Source organism: Sceloporus undulatus, chromosome 2, assembly GCF_019175285.1.
Source record: "Sceloporus undulatus isolate JIND9_A2432 ecotype Alabama chromosome 2, SceUnd_v1.1, whole genome shotgun sequence".
Lineage (NCBI taxonomy): Eukaryota > Metazoa > Chordata > Lepidosauria > Squamata > Phrynosomatidae > Sceloporus > Sceloporus undulatus.
The window spans coordinates 242,455,507-242,474,567 of record NC_056523.1 but is presented as its reverse complement, the minus strand read 5'-3'; the positions used below and the strand labels follow the sequence as shown (position 1 = coordinate 242,474,567).

The window sequence follows — 19,061 nt, the reverse complement described above, 5'->3', positions numbered from 1 at the left end:
CCTTGGGGCTTGAAGCCCCAAGGACACCCCTTTTCAGGCTGCAGGGAAGCGGCGTTTTGCTGCTTCCCCGCAGCCTGAAAAGGGGCGGATCAGGGCCTCAGCGGCTGCCGTTCTCACAGCTCAGGCTCCAATCCGGCGGGGAAAGGGGCGGGTGCAGACTGCCTCAAAGAGGCGGTCTGTAACCCGCCATAGTTTGATTTGTCTTCTGTCACCTTTCTTTGTCCACCCCTCTCTCTCACCATCTTTCTCTGTTGTTGTTCTGTGCCTTCAAGTTGTTTCCAATTTATGAAAACCCTATCATGGGATTTTCTTGGCAAGATTTGTTCAGAGGAGATTTGCCATTGCCTTCCCTTGAGGCTGAGAGCATATGACTTGCCCAAGGTCACCCAATGGGTTTCATGGCTGAGCAAAGAATCAAACCTTGGTCCCCAAAGTCATAGTCCAGTGATGTTGAACCTTTTAGGGGCCGAGTGCCCAAACTGCAACCCAAAACCCACTTATTTATTGCAAAGTGTCATGTCCCTCTAGCTTTCTAGTAACAAACTCTGGCAAATTCTGTGCTGGGGCGATGGCACATGTGCCCACAGAAAGGGCTCTGAGTGCCACCTCTGGCACACGTGCCATAGGTTCGCCATCACTGTCATAGTCTAATGTTCAAACTACTATGCCTTGCTGGCTCACCAAGTCTCTAGGCTACATTTGTCTTCTCCTGCTTTCCTCATCATTCTCTTTCTCTCATTCTCTTTCTTCTTCTCTTTCTGCTCCCGTTTGAATCTTGAAACCATGACTGAGATGTGTGGGATTCTCAGCATTAAAGTTTTAAGTATTATTAAACACAATATGTTTGCTTCTGAATAGACACACTTTGTCCAATTGGTCTGTTGTCATCATGTCCCCAAAATGTTTGTAATATTTGTAAGAAAGATTAGTGTGTCCAGCAAGGGGCATCTGTTAATGAGATAACCTTTCTTTGTAAATCTTAAAGTGGGATATGGAAATTTATACTTTTGATTGGAAAGGTTTCTTTGGTTGGAATGCAACTTTGTTATGTTAACTACAAGTTGCTTCCAACTTACAGGAACACTATCATGAGTTTTTCTTGGCAAGATTTGTTCAGAGAGGGTTTGCCTTTGCCTTCCTTTGAGGCTGAGAGAATGTGATTTGCCCAAGGTCACCAAGTAGGGATTCAAATCCTGATCTCCAGTCATAGTCCAACACTCAAATCACTGATTCTTGGAATGCAACTCCTATGCATTAAAATAAATGCTTGGAAGGGGTAAAAAACAGGTGAGAGAAAAATGTCCCCCCCCCCCCAAAGATGACATTGAAAACATTATTTAGTTGGAATACTCTGCCCATGCATTCCTAAATGCAATGTTTTCAGAGGTGTTAAATACCCTGCTATTTTTATTTTATTTTATTTTATTTTATTGCTTGTTTATCTGTTTAGGGTTGAGCTTGGAAAATTTAGAGAAATTTTATCTCATTTGTTAGACTTTTTGGAGTTGTTTTTTTTAAAATCTCAATGGCATGTTTGTTGTTGATGCTTCATATTTCATACTTAATTATATTAGTTGGGCCTGTCCTTCACCAAAGGCCAGTCTTAGATCTCAGATTTTGGTTTGAAATTTCAGGGCCTTTAGATGATCCAAATCTGGTAAATCGTAATATCCTACAAGTGTTTGTGGTTGCTGTAAAAATGCAAATTTCATATTGGATATAATTAGAAAGTTATTTTTTTAAAGAAGACAGCCAATATAGGTACAATATAAATCTGTGGTCACCAGACCTAGAATTATAAAGGTGGAGAAACTCCCCTATGAAAAAATATAATGTTTGAGGCTGTTTCATTTAGAAAAAAAGGAAGTGAGAAGGGATGTGATAAAGATGTATAAAATTACACCTGGTATATGGATAGGTGGAGAAAGCTAAATTGTAGGAGATTAACAACATATAGAAAGTAAATACTTCTTCACACAGCTTCTACAAGATATTGTGATGACTGTCAATTTAGACAACTTCTAAAAATATTAGATAATTTTCTGAAGGCTGGAGCTATCAATTTAGGGTTTCTCAGGAAGGCTATATAGCTCCCTGTAAGGGGTGCTAAATACCCTAAAAGTACCAGATCCCCATCTCATCTTGGAAGCTAAGCAGGCTCAGCCCATGTTACTACTTGTATGGGAGACCACCAACAAACACCAGGTATCCTATAGTGCAAGGAAGGAACGGGAAAACCCTCTGAAAGGCATGGGGTGCACCACCGTGTGACCAGGTGACTTAAGGCAACAGACATTAACACACACGCACATCATGGGAAAGTCCGATGAATACATGGGGTCACCACCAAGTTTGACAGGTGACGTAAAGGCACGGACATTCACAAACGCACAATCTGGGAAATCCTATGAATTACATGGGGTCCCACCAGTTGAACAGGTGCGACAAGGCACAGGACCATGACAACACGCACATCTGGGAAGACCCTCTGAAATACATGGGGTCACCACCAGTTGACAGGTGACTTAAAAAGGCAACGAACATTACACACGCACACCTGGGGAAACCCCTGAATACAATGGGTCACCACCAGTGTGGACAGGTGACTTAAAGGCCCAGACATTACACACGCACACACCTGGGAAAACCCGCTGAATACATGGGGTCACGAACCACCAGTTGACAGAGTGACTTAAGGCACAGACAGTTACACACGCACACATCTGGGGAAACCCTCTGAATACATGGGGTCACCACCAGTTGACAGGTGACGTAAAGGCACAGACTTACACCACGCACACATCTGGGAAAACCCGCGGAAATACATGGGGCACCACCAGTTGACAGGTGACTTAAAGGCACAGACATTACACACGCCACACATCTGGGAAAAACCCTCCGTGAACATACAGGGGTCACCACCAGGTTGACAGGTGACTAAAGGCACAGACATTACACACGCACACAGCGGGAAACCCTCGAAATACTGGGGGTCCCACCAGTTGACAGAGTGCTTAAAGGCACAGACATTACAACACGCCACAACATGAGGAAAAACCCTCTGAAGAACATGGGGTCACACCAGTTGCAGGTGACTTAGAGCACAGACATTACAAACAACACCACACATCTGGGAAACACACTGCTGGAAAGACATGGGGTCCACAACCAGTGACAGGGGACTTAAAGGCAGCAGACCAGTACCACGCACCAACATCTGGGAAACCCCTGAAATACATGGGGTCACCACCAGTTGACAGGTGACTTAAAGGCACAGACTACACACGCACACACACTCTGGGGAAAAAACCCTCTGAAATACATGGGGCCACCACCAGTTGACAGGTGACTTAAAGGCCAGAACATTACCACGCACACATCTGGGAAAACCCTCTGAAATACATGGGGTCCCCACCACCAGTTGACAGGGGACTTAAGGCACAGACATGACACAACGCACACATCTGGGGAAACCCTCGTGAAATACCATGGGGTCACCACCAGTTGACGGGTGACTTAAAGGCACAGACATTACACACGCACACATCTGGGAAAACCCTCTGAATACATGGGGTCACCACACAGTTGACAGGTGACTTAAAGGCCACAGAACTTACACACGCACACATCGGGGAAAACCCCGAATACATGGGGTCCCAACCAGTTGACAGGTGACTTAAAGGCCAGACATGACCAAAAACGCACACATCGGGAAAACCCTCTGAAATACATGGGGTCCACCACCTCTGACAGGTGACTGGGAAAGGCACGGACATTACAACACGCACACATCATGGGAAAACCCTCTGAAATACATGGGGTCCACCACCAGTTGACAGGTGACTAAAGGCACAGACATTAGCACACGCACACATCGGGGAAACACCTCGAAATACATGGGGTCACCACCAAGTGTGACAGGTGACTAAAGGCACAGACATGACCACAAAACGCACACGTCTGGGAAAACCCTCTGAAATACATGGGGTCACCACCAGTTGACAGGTGACGTTAAAGGCAGCGACATTACCAACGCACCAGCTGGGAAAACCCTCTGAATACATGGGGTCACCACCAGTTGAACAGGTGACTTAAAGGCACAGACAATGACCACGCACACAGCTGGGAAAACCCTCTGAAATACATGGGGGTCACCACCAGATTGACAGGTGACTTGAAGGCAGCAAGACACATTACACAAAAACGCCCACATCTGGGAAACCCTCTGAAATACATGGGGGTCACCACCAGGTGCAGGTGACTTAAAGGCACAGACTTACACACGCACACATCATCGGGAAAACCGCTCTGAAATACATGGGGTCACGCACAGTTGACAGGTGACTAAAGGCCACAGACTTACACACGAACACAACACATCTGGGAAAACACCTCGAATAACATGGGGTCACACCACCAGTTGACAGGTGACTAGAGGCACAGCATTACACAAACACAGCACACATCGGTGGGAAAACCCTCTGAAACATGGGGTCACCACCAGTGACAGGTGACGTAGAGGCACAGACATTACCACCGACACAATCTGGGAAAACCCTCTGAAGAGACAGGGGGTCCACCACCAGTTGACAGGTGACTTAGAGGCACAAGACATTACACAAGGCGGAAACACACGCAGACACATGGCGAAAACCCTCTGCAAACAAGGGGTCACCACAGTTGCACAGGCTGGACTAGAGGCACAAGACCTACACAACGCACGCATCTGGGAAACCCTCTGCATACATGGGGCGTCAACCAACCAGTTGAGCAGGTGACGTAGAGCACAGACATACAACACGCACACATCTGGGAAAACCCTCCTGCAATACATGGGGTCACCACCAGTTGACAGGTGACTTAGGAGGCACAAGACATTACAAACACCGCACACATCGGGGAAACCCGCTGCAATACGGGGGGTCCACCACCAGTTGACAGGTGACTTAGAAGGGCACAGACATACACACGCAAGCCAAACATCTGGGGAAAAACCCGCGCAATACATGGGGTCGCCACCAGTGGAACAGTGACTAGAGGCACAGACATTACACACGACACACGCACACAGCTCTGGGAAAACGCCGCGCAATACAGGGGTCACCACCAGTGACGGTGACTAGAGGCACACGCATACAACACGCACACATCGGGGAAAACCCTCTGCAATACATGGGGTCACCACCGTTGACAGTGACTTAGAGGCACAGACATGGCATACACACGCACAACATCGGGAAAACCCTCTGCAATACATGGGGTCACCACCAGTTACACGTGACTTGAGGCACAGACATTACAGCACGCACACATCTGGAAAACCCTCTGCAATACTGGGGTCACACCAGTTGACAGGTGACTTAGAGGCACAGACTTTCACACGCAACATGTGGGAAACCCTCTGCAATACATGGGTGCACCACCAGTTGCAGGTGACTTAGAGGCACAGACATTACACAACGCACACATCTGGGAAAACCCTCTGCAAATACAGTGGGTCACCACCAGTTGACAGGTGACTAGAGGCAAACAGACATTACACACGCACACATCGGGAGAAACCCTCTGCAAACATGGGGTCACCACCAGTTGACAGGTTACTTAGAGGCACAGACATTACACAACGCACACATCTGGGAAAACCCTCGCGCAATACATGGGTACCACCATTTGACAGGTGACTTAAGGCACAGACATTACACACGCACACATCTGGGAAACCCTCGGCAATACATGGGGTCACCACCAGTTGACAGGTGACTTAGAGGCACAGACATTACACACGCACACATCTGGGAAAACCTCTGCATACATGGGGTCACCACCAGTTGACAGGTGACTTAGGGCACAGACATTACACCGACACATCTGGGAAAACCCTCTCAATACTGGGGTCACCCACCAGTTGACAGTGACTTAGAGGCACAGACATACACACCCACATCTGGGAAAACCCTCTCAATACATGGGGTCACCACCAGTTGGACAGGTGACTTAGAGGCCAGACATTACACACGCACACATCTGGGAAAACCCTCTGCAATACATGGGGTCACCACCAGTTGACAGGTGACTGAGAGGCACAGACATTACACACGCACACAGCTGGGAAAACCCCTGCAATACTGGGGTCACCACCAGTTGACAGGTGGACTTAGAGGCACAGACATTACAACACGCACACATCTGGGAAAACTCCGCAATACAATGGGGTCACCACCCAGTTGACAGGTGACTTAGAGGCACAACATTGACACACGCACACATCTGGGAAAACCTCTTGCAATACATGGGGTCACACACCAGTTGACAGGTGACTTAGAGGCACAGACATTACACACCGCACACATCTGGGAAAACCCTCCTCAATACATGGGGTCACCACCAGTTGACAGGTTGACTTAGAGGCACAGAACATTACACACGCACACATCTGGGAAAACCCTCTGCAATACATGGGGTCACCACCAGTTGACAGTGACTTAGAGGCACAGACATTACACACGCACACATCCTGGGAAACCCTCTGCAATACAGGGTCACCCACCAGTTGACAGGTGACTTAGAGGCACAGACATTACACACGCACACATCTGGAAAACCCTCGGCAATACAGTGGGGTCACCACCAGTTGACAGGTGACTAGAGGCACAGACATACAACACGCACACAATCTGGGAAAACCCTCTGCAATACATGGGGTCACCACCAGTTGACAGGTGACTTAGAGGCACAGACATTACACACAGCACACATCTGGGAAAAACCCTCTGCAATACATGGGGTCACCACCAGTTGACAGGTGACTTAGAGGCACAGACATTACACACGCACACATCTGGGAAACCCTCTGCAATACAGGGGTCACCACAGTTGAACAGGTGACTTAGAGGCACAGACATTACACACGCACACATCGGGGAAAACCCTCTGCAACATGGGGGTCACCACCAGTTGTGACAGGTGACTTAGAGGGCCCCACAGACATTACACACGCACACATCTGGGAAAACCCTCTGCAAACATGGGTCACCACCAGTTGACAGGTGACTTAGAGGCACAGACATTACACACGCACACATCTGGGAAAAAACCCCTCGCAATACAGGGGTTCACCACCATTGACAGGTGACTTAGAGCACAGACATTACACACGCACACATCTGGGAAACCCTCTGCAATACATGGGGTCACCACATGTGACAGTGACTTAGAGGCACAGACATTACACACGACACATCTGGGAAAAAACCCCTGCAATACATGGGGTCACCACCAGTTGACAGGTGACTTAGAGGCACAGACATACAACACGCACACATCGGGAAAACCCTCTGCAATACATGGGGTCACCACCATTGACAGGTGACTTAGAGGCACAGACATTACACAACGCACACATCGGGAAAACCCTCTGCAAACTGGGGTCACCACCAGTTGACAGGTGACTTAGAGGCACAGACATACACACGGCACACATCTGGGAAAACCCTCTGCAATACATGGGGTCACCACCCAGTTGACAGGTGACTTAGAGGCACACAGACATTACAACACAACCACACATCTGGGAAAACCCTCTGCAATACAATGGGGTCACACCAGTTGACAGGTGACTTAGAGGCACAACATTACACAACGCACACACTGGGAAAACCCTCTGCATACATGGGGTCACCACCAGTTGACAGGTGCTTAGAGGCACAGACATTACACAACGCACACATCTGGGAAAACCCTGCAATACATGGGGTCACCACCAGTTGACAGGTGACTTAGAGGCACAGACATTACACACCACACATCTGGGAAAACCCTCTGCAAACATGGGGTCACCACCAGTTGACAGGTGACTTAGAGGCACAGATTACACAACGCACACATCTGGAAAACCCCTGCAATACATGGGTCACACCAGTTGACAGGTGACTAGAGGCACAGACATTACAACACAAAGCACACATCTGGGAAAACCCTCTGCAAACACATGGGGTCACCACCAGTTGACAGGTGACTTAGAGGCACAGACATTACACAGCACACATCTGGAAAACCCTCTGCAAACATGGGTCACCACAGTTGACAGGTGACTTAGAGGCACAGACATTACACACGCACACATCTGGGAAAACCCTCTGCAAATACATGGGGTCACCACCAGTTGACAGGTGACTTAGAGGCACAGAACTTACAACACGCACACATCTGGGAAAACCCTGCAAAACAGGGGTCACCACCAGTTGACAGGTGACTTAGAGGCACAGACATACACACGCACACATCTGGGAAAACCCTCTGCAAAACATGGGGTCACCACCAGTTGACAGGTGACTTAGAGGCACAACATACACACGCACACATCTGGGAAACCCTCTGCAAAACATGGGGTCCACCACCAGTTGACAGGTGACTTAGAGGCACAGACATAACACACCACACATCTGGGAAAACCCTCTGCAAAACGGGGTCCACCACCAGTTGACAGGTGACTTAGAGGCACAACATTACACAACGCACAACATCTGGGAAAACCCTCCTGCAAATACATGGGTCACCACCAGTTGACCAGGTGACTTAGAGGCACAGACATTACACAACGCACACATCGGGAAAACCCTCTGCAAATACATGGGGTCACCACCAGTTGCAGGTGACTAGAGGCACAGACATTACACACGCACACATCTGGGAAAACCCCTCGAAAACATGGGGTCACCACCAGTTGACAGGTGACTAGAGGCACAGACATTACACAACGCACACATCTGGGAAAAACCCTCTGCAATACATGGGGTCACCCACCAGTTGACAGGTGACTTAGAGGCACAGACATTACACACGCACACATCGGGAAAACCCTCTGCAATACATGGGGTCACCACCAGTGGACAGGTGACTAGAGGCACAGACATTACAACACAGCACACATCTGGGAAAAACCCTCTGAATACATGGGGTCACCACCAGTTGACAGGTGACTTAGAGGCAGACATTACACACGCACACATCTGGGAAAACCCTCTGCAATACATGGGTCACCACCAGTTGACAGGTGACTTAAGAGGCACAGACATTACACCACGCACAATCGGGAAAACCCTCTGCAATACATGGGGTCACCACCAGTTGACAGTGCTTAGGCACAGACATAACACGCACACATCTGGAAAACCCTCTGCATACATGGGGTCACACCAGTTCGACAGGTTAACCGCACACATCGGGAAAACCCTGCAATACATGGGGTCACCACATGACAGGTGACTTAGGGCACAGACATTACACAACGCACACATCTGGGAAAACCCTCTGCAATCGGGGTCACCACCAGTTGACAGGTGACTTAGAGGCACAGACATACACACACCCATCTGGGAAAACCCTCTGCAATACATGGGTCCCCACCAGTTGACAGGTGACTTAGAGGCACAGACAACACCGCCCACATCTGGGAAAAACCCTCTGCAATACATGGGTTCACACCCAGTTGACAGGTGACTTAGAGGCACAGACATTACACACGCACACATCTGGGAAAACCCTCTGCAATACATGGGGTTCACCACCAGTTGACGGTGACTTAGAGGCACAGACATTACACACGCACACATCTGGGAAAACCCTCGCAATACATGGGTCACCACCAGTTGCACAGGTGACTTAGAGGCACAGACATTACACAGCAGCACACGGGAGACAACCCTCTGCAATACATGGGGTCACCACCAGTCGACAGGTGACTTAGAGGCACAGGAAATACACACGCACACATCTGGGAAAACCCTCTGCAATACATGGGGTCCACCACCAGTTGACAGGTGACTTAGAGGCACAGACATTACACACGCACACATCGGGAAAACCCTCTGCAATACATGGGGTTCACCACCAGTTGACAGGTGACTTAGAGGCACAGACATTACACACGCACACACTGGGAAACCCTCTGCAATACATGGGGTCACCACAAGTTGACAGGTGACTTAGAGGCACAGACATTACACACGCACACATCTGGGAAAACCCTCTGCAATACATGGGGTCACCACCAGTTGACAGGTGACTTTAGAGGCACAGACCATTACACACGCACACATCTGGGAAACCCTCTGCAATACATGGGGTCACCACCAGTTGACAGGTGACTTAGATGCACAGACATTACACACGCACACATCTGGGAAAACCCTGCTCAATACATGGGGCTCACCACCATTACAGGTGACTTAAGAGGCACAGACATTACACACGCACACATCTGGGAAAACCCTCTGCAACTGGGGTCACCACCAGTTGACAGTTGACTTAGAGGCACAGGACATACACACGCACACATCTGGAAAACCCTCTGCAATACATGGGGTCACCACAGTTGACAGGTGACTTAGAGGCACAGACATACACACGCACACTCTGGGAAAAACCCTCTGCAATACATGGGGTCACCACCAGTTGACAGGTGACTTAGAGGCACAGACATTACACACGCACACATCTGGGAAAACCCTCGCAATACATGGGGTCCACCACCAGTTGACAGGTGACTTAGAGGCACAGACATTACACACCACACATCTGGAAAACCCTGAAATACATGGGGTCACCACCAGTTGACAGGGAGCTTAGAGGACAGACATTACCAACGCAACATCTGGGAAAGCCCTCTGAATACCTGGGGTCAACCACCATTTGACAGGTGACTTAGAGGCACAGACATTACACACGCACACATCTGGGAAAACCCTCTGAAATACATGGGGTCACCACCAGTTGTGACAGGTGGACTTAGAGGCACAGACATTACAACACGCACACATCTGGGAAAACCCTCTGAAATACATGGGGTCACCACCAGTTGACAGGTGACTTAGAGGCACAGACATTACACACGCACCATCTGGGAAAACCCTCTGAAATACATGGGTCAACCACCAGTTTACAGGTGACTTAGAGGCACAGACATTACACACGCACACATCTGGGAAAAACCCCGAAATACATGGGTCACCACCAGTTGACAGGACTTAGAGGCACAGACATTACACACGCACACATCTGGGGAAAACCCTCTGAAATACATGGGGTCCCACCAGTTGACAGGTGACTTAGAGGCACAGACATTACACAGCACACATCTGGGAAAACCTCTGAAATACATGGGGTCACCACCAGTTGACAGGTGACTAGAGCACAGACATTACACACGCACACATCTGGGAAAACCCTCTGAAATACATGGGGTCACCACCAGTTGACAGGTGACTTAGAGCACGACATTACACACGCACACATCTGGGAAAACCCTCTGAAATACATGGGGTCACCACCAGTTGACAGGTGACTTAGAGGCACAGACATTACACACGCACACATCTGGGAAAACCTCTGAAATACATGGGGTCACAACCAGTTGACAGGTGACTTAGAGGCACAGACATTACACACGCACACCAATGGGAAACCCTCTGCAATACATGGGTCACACCAGTTGACAGGTGACTTAGAGCACAGACATTACACACGCACACATCTGGGAAAACCTCTGCAATACATGGGGTCACCACCAGTTGACAGGTGACTTAGAGGCACAGACATTACACACGCACACATCGGGAAAACCCTCTGAATACATGGGGTCACCACCAGTTGACAGGTGACTTAGAGGCACAGACATTACACACGCACACATCTGGAAAACCCTCTGATACATGGGTCACCACCAGTTGACAGGTGACTTAGAGGCACAGACATGTACTTGCATAGCTTACTTGCTGTTCACCGCTATGATCTTGAATAGCGGTAATAAATAAAAAACAAATTATTAATAAATTATACACACACAATCTGGGAAAAATCCTATGAATTACATGGGGTCACCACCAGTTGACAGGTGACTTAAAGGCACAGACACACACACACACACACACACATATATCCAAGTCAAAATGCTTCTGCTCATCATGTCTGGGAACATGGAATAGAATATGCAGTTGCATTGCTGGCAAGCTTCCTAGGCTGTTGTTTGGCCACTGCATATGAACAGCATTTTGGCCTAGAAAGGCTTTTGGTCTGGTCAAGGATGACTTTTCTTGATTACTGATCTTGATCAAATTAAATTGCTGGCATTTCAGCACCTCTCACTTTCTCTGCCATCGTGTGTGTGTGTGTGATTTGAATGCCAGAAGTAGAAGTTGGGCTGGGGCTTTTTTTTCTTTTCTTTGCACTCTGTCATCACAATTGTCACTCACTTCCTTGTTGCTTGTGATTGCACACTTCTTTAGACAAGTGCTGATACTTTAGAAGGCAGTTGCTGGCCTTGTTTCTCAAGACTCACCAAAATCCAGAAATAGTCTCATGGGATGCAAGGGGGGGGGGGGACTGGTGCAGGAACCAAGAAGGCTGAGGAAGATGTTATGGGTGTGTGGCATGTATGGTAGAAAAACTGATTACTTGTTAGAACGTAGTTTTACTGGTTGTGCCGGTAACCTAATGGGTGGTTGGCAACTCAGTCTGACATTTCCTAAAATGGAAGTGACTCTATTAGTTTGGCTTGTCCACTTCATAAGCAGTTTCAACTTTCCTGTAATCTTTCTTTCTTGTTGTATTTTTTAATCAGTTTTAGAAATTTAATTGCCATCTCTTCAATTGAGGCAAATAGATTATGCCCAACAGGGTGAAATACATTTTTTCTTGTGCAAGAAACCAAGGTTTTAAACCTTTTTTTTATTTCACAGCAATTCTGATGGCAAAGGCTGTGTTAATTACTACTGTAGTACATGTAGCATGATCTGCATCTCACATGTAAACTCCTCTGTTATTCTTAATGATTTATTTATTCATGTCTTGTTGGACTTCCATTACATTTGTTATACTTTTTCTTGCTATATAAAATAAACTACATATAGGACCTCAGGCAACAGTCCCTTCCAACCTTAGCTGTAGTTACTAGGGGTTGAACTGAGGACTTTGTGAGCGTAAGATGGACCTCTCCCTTCTTCTTTAGGGGTTTATTGGCACTGAGAATAATTTTGTTTAAGTGGACAGCATTAAGCTATTTAGGGATGGTGTAACAACTCCAGATTTTAGGCAGCTTTGTATATAAATATATGCTTGTGTAACTGATTTTCTGGACAATGGATGCTAGCTATCTTAAGGACAGACTACACACACATATACACACCTATTTTTGGAAGTATCAATAGATTATAAATATTTTGGAAAGCTGCTCTGTTATGATGCAAGCATGTACTGAAAAGGAGTGGGAAAAGGAAATATTTTTGTGCCTCCCACTGCTAGTTTTTAGTAAACTGTGAAATCATCTTATGAAACCTTGTAATCTGTTTTTCTATATTTGTAAGAACACTGGACACAATTTCCCGTTTACAGGGTGGAAAATGAGTAAGAATGAGAGGCAGGCATTTTTACAGGCAGTGAGCTTGCATGATATATATATTAAGTTGTGATTGCAAGATCCAACATAAGTTCTGTTAGACTTTGAACAGATTTGCATTGGTGGACTTAAATAGAGAAAGACATTATATTAATGAGTATGAAATCATAAGACTGTACTGACTAAATCCTTATAATGTACTGGGGGGAAGATGGGAACCAAGTTATAGAACAAGTATAGGTATAAATATTCTGCCTCCAGAAGCTCGGCATATACAGTGCAGTTTTATTTAGATTGCTTTGGTGTGACACACGTCTCCTGTGTCTGCAGGAAACTGAACTGTCCTGACATCCGAGCTGGTAGTTTCTCTTTCAACTGAGATATTTTAGACTGAACTAGAAATGGGTCTGCCTGCATAGTTCTTAGTATGTCAACTCTGCACAGTGTAGGAATATAAAATAAGCTACATGAACAATCACAAATGAATGTGCTCCTGAGCAGAGAACTGCTGTTCTTTTAGATGACTTTGCCTTTCAGATTTGCAGAGCTTTGTATTTAACATCTCTGTTGACAGTTTCCTCATTAATTAATGGTAAGAGAAACATTTTTGTATCCCTTAGAAACCCTCTGTTGTATTAAGTTTCCCTATGGTATACCATTGAACTCAGGATCAACTTGCCCTTCATAGGAGAACAGTATGTAGAAAAACAGTGGTGCTGTGCAAGAAAAGGGATTTCTTTAAAGCATTGTGAAATAGTAACTGTAAGGAGTGTTTCTTTACAATGAAGAATGACTTTATGTGAAACTTATGCAAAATGCCTACTTGATAGTTTTAAATTTAGACAACAGAATGTTAAAATAAAAAATATGTGTGCTTGTTAAAAGTTGAATCAAGTGAAAGGTAGTCTTTCTTACATGCAACATTGATTCTGATGCCCAAGTAGTGTGCCTGTCATTTAATTTTGTGTAGCATTTTAAGCATTACTATATGTTCTTTCTTTCAGAAAAAGATGAAAATGTCCTGAATGGGGAGGATGAGAGAGATCAGAAAGATCCCTATTTTGTGGAAACACCTTATGGTTACCAGCTTGATTTGGATTTCCTTAAATATGTGGAAGATATACAAAAGGGAAATACTATTAAAAAGCTGAACATACAGAAAAAGAGGAAAGTGATACCACCTTTTGCAGCTGTGAAAAACACCACCTCCAGCCAGTACAGTGGATGGACATCAAATGAATCTCTTTCTTCTTCTAACAGTGATGAAAACAAACATTCATCTTCATTCTGTGCAGCACAGAGTCCAGCAGCAGCAGCTCCCACTACCTCTGCCTCTACAAGGCCGTCTTTGTCCTTTGAGGCCTCTCCAAGTTTCCTAACTATTCCTGAAAGCAAACAACTACTGCCTCCTTCACCACAGCTGCCTAGGCACAACCTTCGTGTTACTAAAACGCTAATGGAAACCCGGAGAAGACTGGAGCAGGAAAAGATGGCAATGCAGGCAATTCCAGGAGAAACTCGGAGGCCAAGGCTTTCCAGTTTTGGAGCCATGGGTTCAACAGGCTCACTTCCTTCCTATGTAGGATCCAGTGGACATAACCAGGTGTCCCATCAGTTTCAGAATGGATACCAGGGCAATGGAGACTATAGTCTTCATCTAGCATCTTCTCTGGGCAGTTCCATCCGGCACAGCCCATTGAGTTCAGGTATATCAACACCTGTGACTAACGTGAGCCCAGTTCACCTGCAGCATATTAGGGAACAAATGGCCATTGCCCTCAAACGCCTCAAGGAACTTGAGGAGCAAGTCAAGACTATTCCTGTGCTCCAGGTGAAGATTTCAGTATTGCAGGAAGAGAAAAGGCAGATGATGGCAAAGCTCAAAAACCAAAGAATAGTCAACCAGAACGACACAGGCCATTTCAGGAAAAGGTCATATAGTGCAGGAAATGCCGAACAGTGGAAGAATCTCTCTCCAGCCAGAGGAGGTGGAGAACTCTACATAGACTGTGAAGATGACACAGGGAGTGTAGAACAGAGCTCAGAGAGGATAGAAGAATTTAGGCAGTTAACTGCAGAAATGCAAGCTTTGGAGAAGAAAATTCAGGACAGCAATTACGATATTCCATCTAACCTGCGGGTGAACCGACCAAGTGTAACAAAAGAAAACAGGTCTGTTTCTGTAGGTGCAGATGAAAGTATGGACAACATTGTTGTGTACAACAGAGCTTTGAGAGCATTCAGGGATATAGCAGTAGGAACAGAACTTGTGACTAAAGATTTTGTTGTTGGGGTGACAGAAGGGATGCTTGGTGTGTCTACAGAGGCTGAGAGGGAAATAGAGCTCCAGCATCAGACCATTGAAGCCCTTAAAGACAAAATTTACCGGCTGGAGGTTCAGCTGAGGGAAGCCACTCATGACAGGGAGATGACCAAATTAAAACATGAGCTGCAGGCAGCTGGGTCCAGGAAAAAAATGGACAAGGCACTGATGGCACAGCCCCTCCTCTTCAGTAGAGCAGTGGAAGCAGTAGTACAAACAAGAGACCAAATGGTGGGAGATCATGTGGATGTTGTTGAATCCTGTGTGGGGAACTCTCTCCAAATGAATAGTGTTGGAGTTTTGTGTAGGCCTATGTTACAGAGTTCAGCTGTGGGTCCAGATGTGCCTATGAATTGGTGGATTGTGACAGAGAGAAAAGACATGTGTGACCAGTGCGTTGAAAGCTCTGTTGAAACATGCAATCAGTGTGTGGGGACAGAAAGTAGCATCTGCGAAACTGGGGTCAATACAGAAGAGTCAGTAGACAGATTAAGCCTGCACAAAACTGAACTGAAAATCAAAGAAGTCCGGTCGATAGGCTGTGGAGAGTGTTTGGATGCGACAGTCTGCCCAGCAAACGAGACCATTTCCCGCAGCACAAACACAGAGACTGGTTGCAAAGTAGATTCTGCAGTAATGGCAGTGCCTTGTACAGCTACCCAGGGAACCAATACAGTATTAGAAAAGACTGACCAATTGACCAATACAGAAGTAGCTACTGTTACAGATTCCAGCACCAATACTGTTGTGAGCACTTATGATAAACAGACGAACACTGTGAGTGTGGAGATGAGGACTGTGGCTGTTGGAGATGGCAGAGTCAAGGATGTGAATACAGCGGCTAAAACTCGTTCAATTGGTGTGGGAACTCTGCTCTCTACCACTGCTAGCTTTGATAGATCTTCCCTTACAAAGACCAAAGATTGTGGAGTGGGGCAGATCAATATCAATGAGAACTACCTAGTTGGGCTCAAAATGAGAAATATTGCCTGCGGTCCTCCTCCAGTGTCTGTGACACCATCCAGCACTAGAAGCATTGGTGTTGGGGATGAATCTGTATACGAATCGGAGAACTTTGTGCTGGACCATCCTCTCCCTCTGCCTGAGATACGGACTGGTTTGGATCATTACATTGAACGGGTTCAGAAGCTTGTTCAGGAGCAACAGATGCTACTTGCTGAAAATTATGCTGAGCTAGCAGATGCATTTGGAGAGCCTCATTCTCAAATTGGGTCTCTTAATTCTCAGCTCATCAGCACTCTTTCATCCATCAACAATGTCATGAAATATGCAAGCACGGAGGAACTGCGCAACTTAGATGTGCCGAAACAGTGCATAGACAAAGCTGATGTGGCAGGTATGTTGGAACAGACTTTCTTCTTTAAAGAGTATGGAATAGGCTCTTGCAAAACTGCATACTTGCCAGTGGAATGAAAAGACTGGGGAAGAGACTCCAGTCCTAATATTATAGACGACACCAAAGTGATGAGTGTTATCAGTACTTGCTTAAATACATAAAATAGCTAAAACAGCACAGATACAGTTTTTCTACCTAGAGAAAGCTCCATCATTTACATCTTTTGTTGATAAATTTATTATGATCAACCAATCAAACATGATCTTTTGTTGCATGTCCTTAAGTTTTATCCTCAACTTAGCTAAGGGTCTCATTAAAATCCATAATTTTCCTGCCAAAACCTGCCCTCAACTTATACATGAGGTTGACTTATAGTCAAGTATATACAGTAGCTAATTAAGTAGTTTTTTTTAGCCCTTCCTCCCTGCTAAATATAATTTTAATTAAGATGTTTATTGTTTTTTTCTCTTGTATGTAACTTATTCTATGGTCTGTACCTAGATTTCTCCAGCTGGGTTGATTCAGTTTTATAAATGTGATGTCACTTATGTGATGTCTACTGAGTGCCCTTGGAGGATCCGAATATAAAGTAGGAGATGGTATGCATTTTGTCCCCCTTCATTCCACATGAAATGAGCCATGAAGATTAGTGCTGAGACTGTATCTAGATACAGGTGGTGGATCAGTTGCTAAATAAAGCATTTTACTGGGACTTGTATTTCACATTCTTGCCAAAAATATTAAGGTATCGTTTTTTTCCAACTTGTAATGCTGTCATTTTTAAAACAGGAAAGGGGCATAAATCAGTCCAGAAGTAGCACCCATACTAGTTTGTGCCATTCTTGACTTTTCCAACTGCTCTTCATTCTGCAGTACCCATATTAATTTGCAAAAAGCATACAAAGGTATAATAAAGCCTTTTCACTTTGTTGAGGTAACTTTTAACAAATAGCGAGGAACGTGTATTCTTATGTTTTGTTAAAATCTGAGCCATAAAAAGTTGTTATTCTTTCTTTTGTCAAATATACTCAATAGTTAACTTAATGCCTATTGAGAGTTTGATATTTAGCTTGATTCATTTTCTTTATACCCTGTACAGGCCTCAAGTGTAAACTGGTTAAAAGTTGTTAATTGAATGGCAGTCCAGGCTATTAAAGGCATAAGCAACAGTTTCATGTGTCAGACCAACTCCCAGAGACTACTAGAAAACAGTCATTCTTTTTGGGATCATACTCCTTAAATTATTACAGTGTTTTCTTTCTTCTTTCCTTCAAATTTAGAAGAAAAGCATCATCTAGGAAACAACTGTATACAGTTTGTAGGTGTGGTCTCTCATTAAGAGAATGAGAAAAACAAAACCGGTGAAATACTGCACCATTTATTGGGGGGGAGAGAAAGAGATGATGCAAGAGTAAATAAACCTGGAATCTGCAGGTCTCCACATTTTCATTTGATGAATTCAGGAAACAATGTATATTCTATTCCATTTTTTAAAAAACAGGGTGCTAAAAGATATGCCACATCATCTAGAAGAAACCAGAAATACTTTGTTCTCAATGTGCTAATGGGCTTTTCTCTCTGTGTGACTCTTAAATGTTTTAATTTCATATTTTGCCTATGTATGTCATTGGGACAACCATAACTGGAGAATGGCTAATAAGTGTTTTAAATAAATAACATGAATTAAATAGATCTTTACCCAACCCAGATTTTTAACTACCTTGACAAAATTGCCTTTTCTGGGAGGCAAAGATATTGAGAGACAAGGATTCGATTTCATTTCCAGATGTTAAAATTTACACCAAGGGAACTGCTAAAAATGTTTGGTTGTGATGATAGACCATTAGCACCTTTTAGTTAAATTAAAGACTGATATATTTGGCTACCTGTAAAGAAACAAAGCAGGATCATTTTAAACATAAATCAAAATATTTACAAATGTTTTCAGTTAAAAATAGTGACTCGATAGTGCATGCAACAGTATCTGTTAA

The 19,061-nt window shown here is 45.3% G+C and overlaps 1 protein-coding gene across 2 annotated transcripts in view; it reads left to right on the top strand.

The window, feature by feature from the left end:
• Positions 1–19,061, top strand: part of KANK1 (KN motif and ankyrin repeat domains 1) — a 152,428-nt gene that overhangs the window by 114,113 nt on the left and 19,254 nt on the right. For both annotated transcript variants that reach the window (XM_042448486.1, XM_042448487.1), the window contains exon 3: positions 14,395–17,070. In XM_042448486.1, coding sequence (XP_042304420.1) covers positions 14,395–17,070 — 2,676 coding nt within the window. The remainder of the gene's footprint in view (positions 1–14,394; positions 17,071–19,061) is intronic.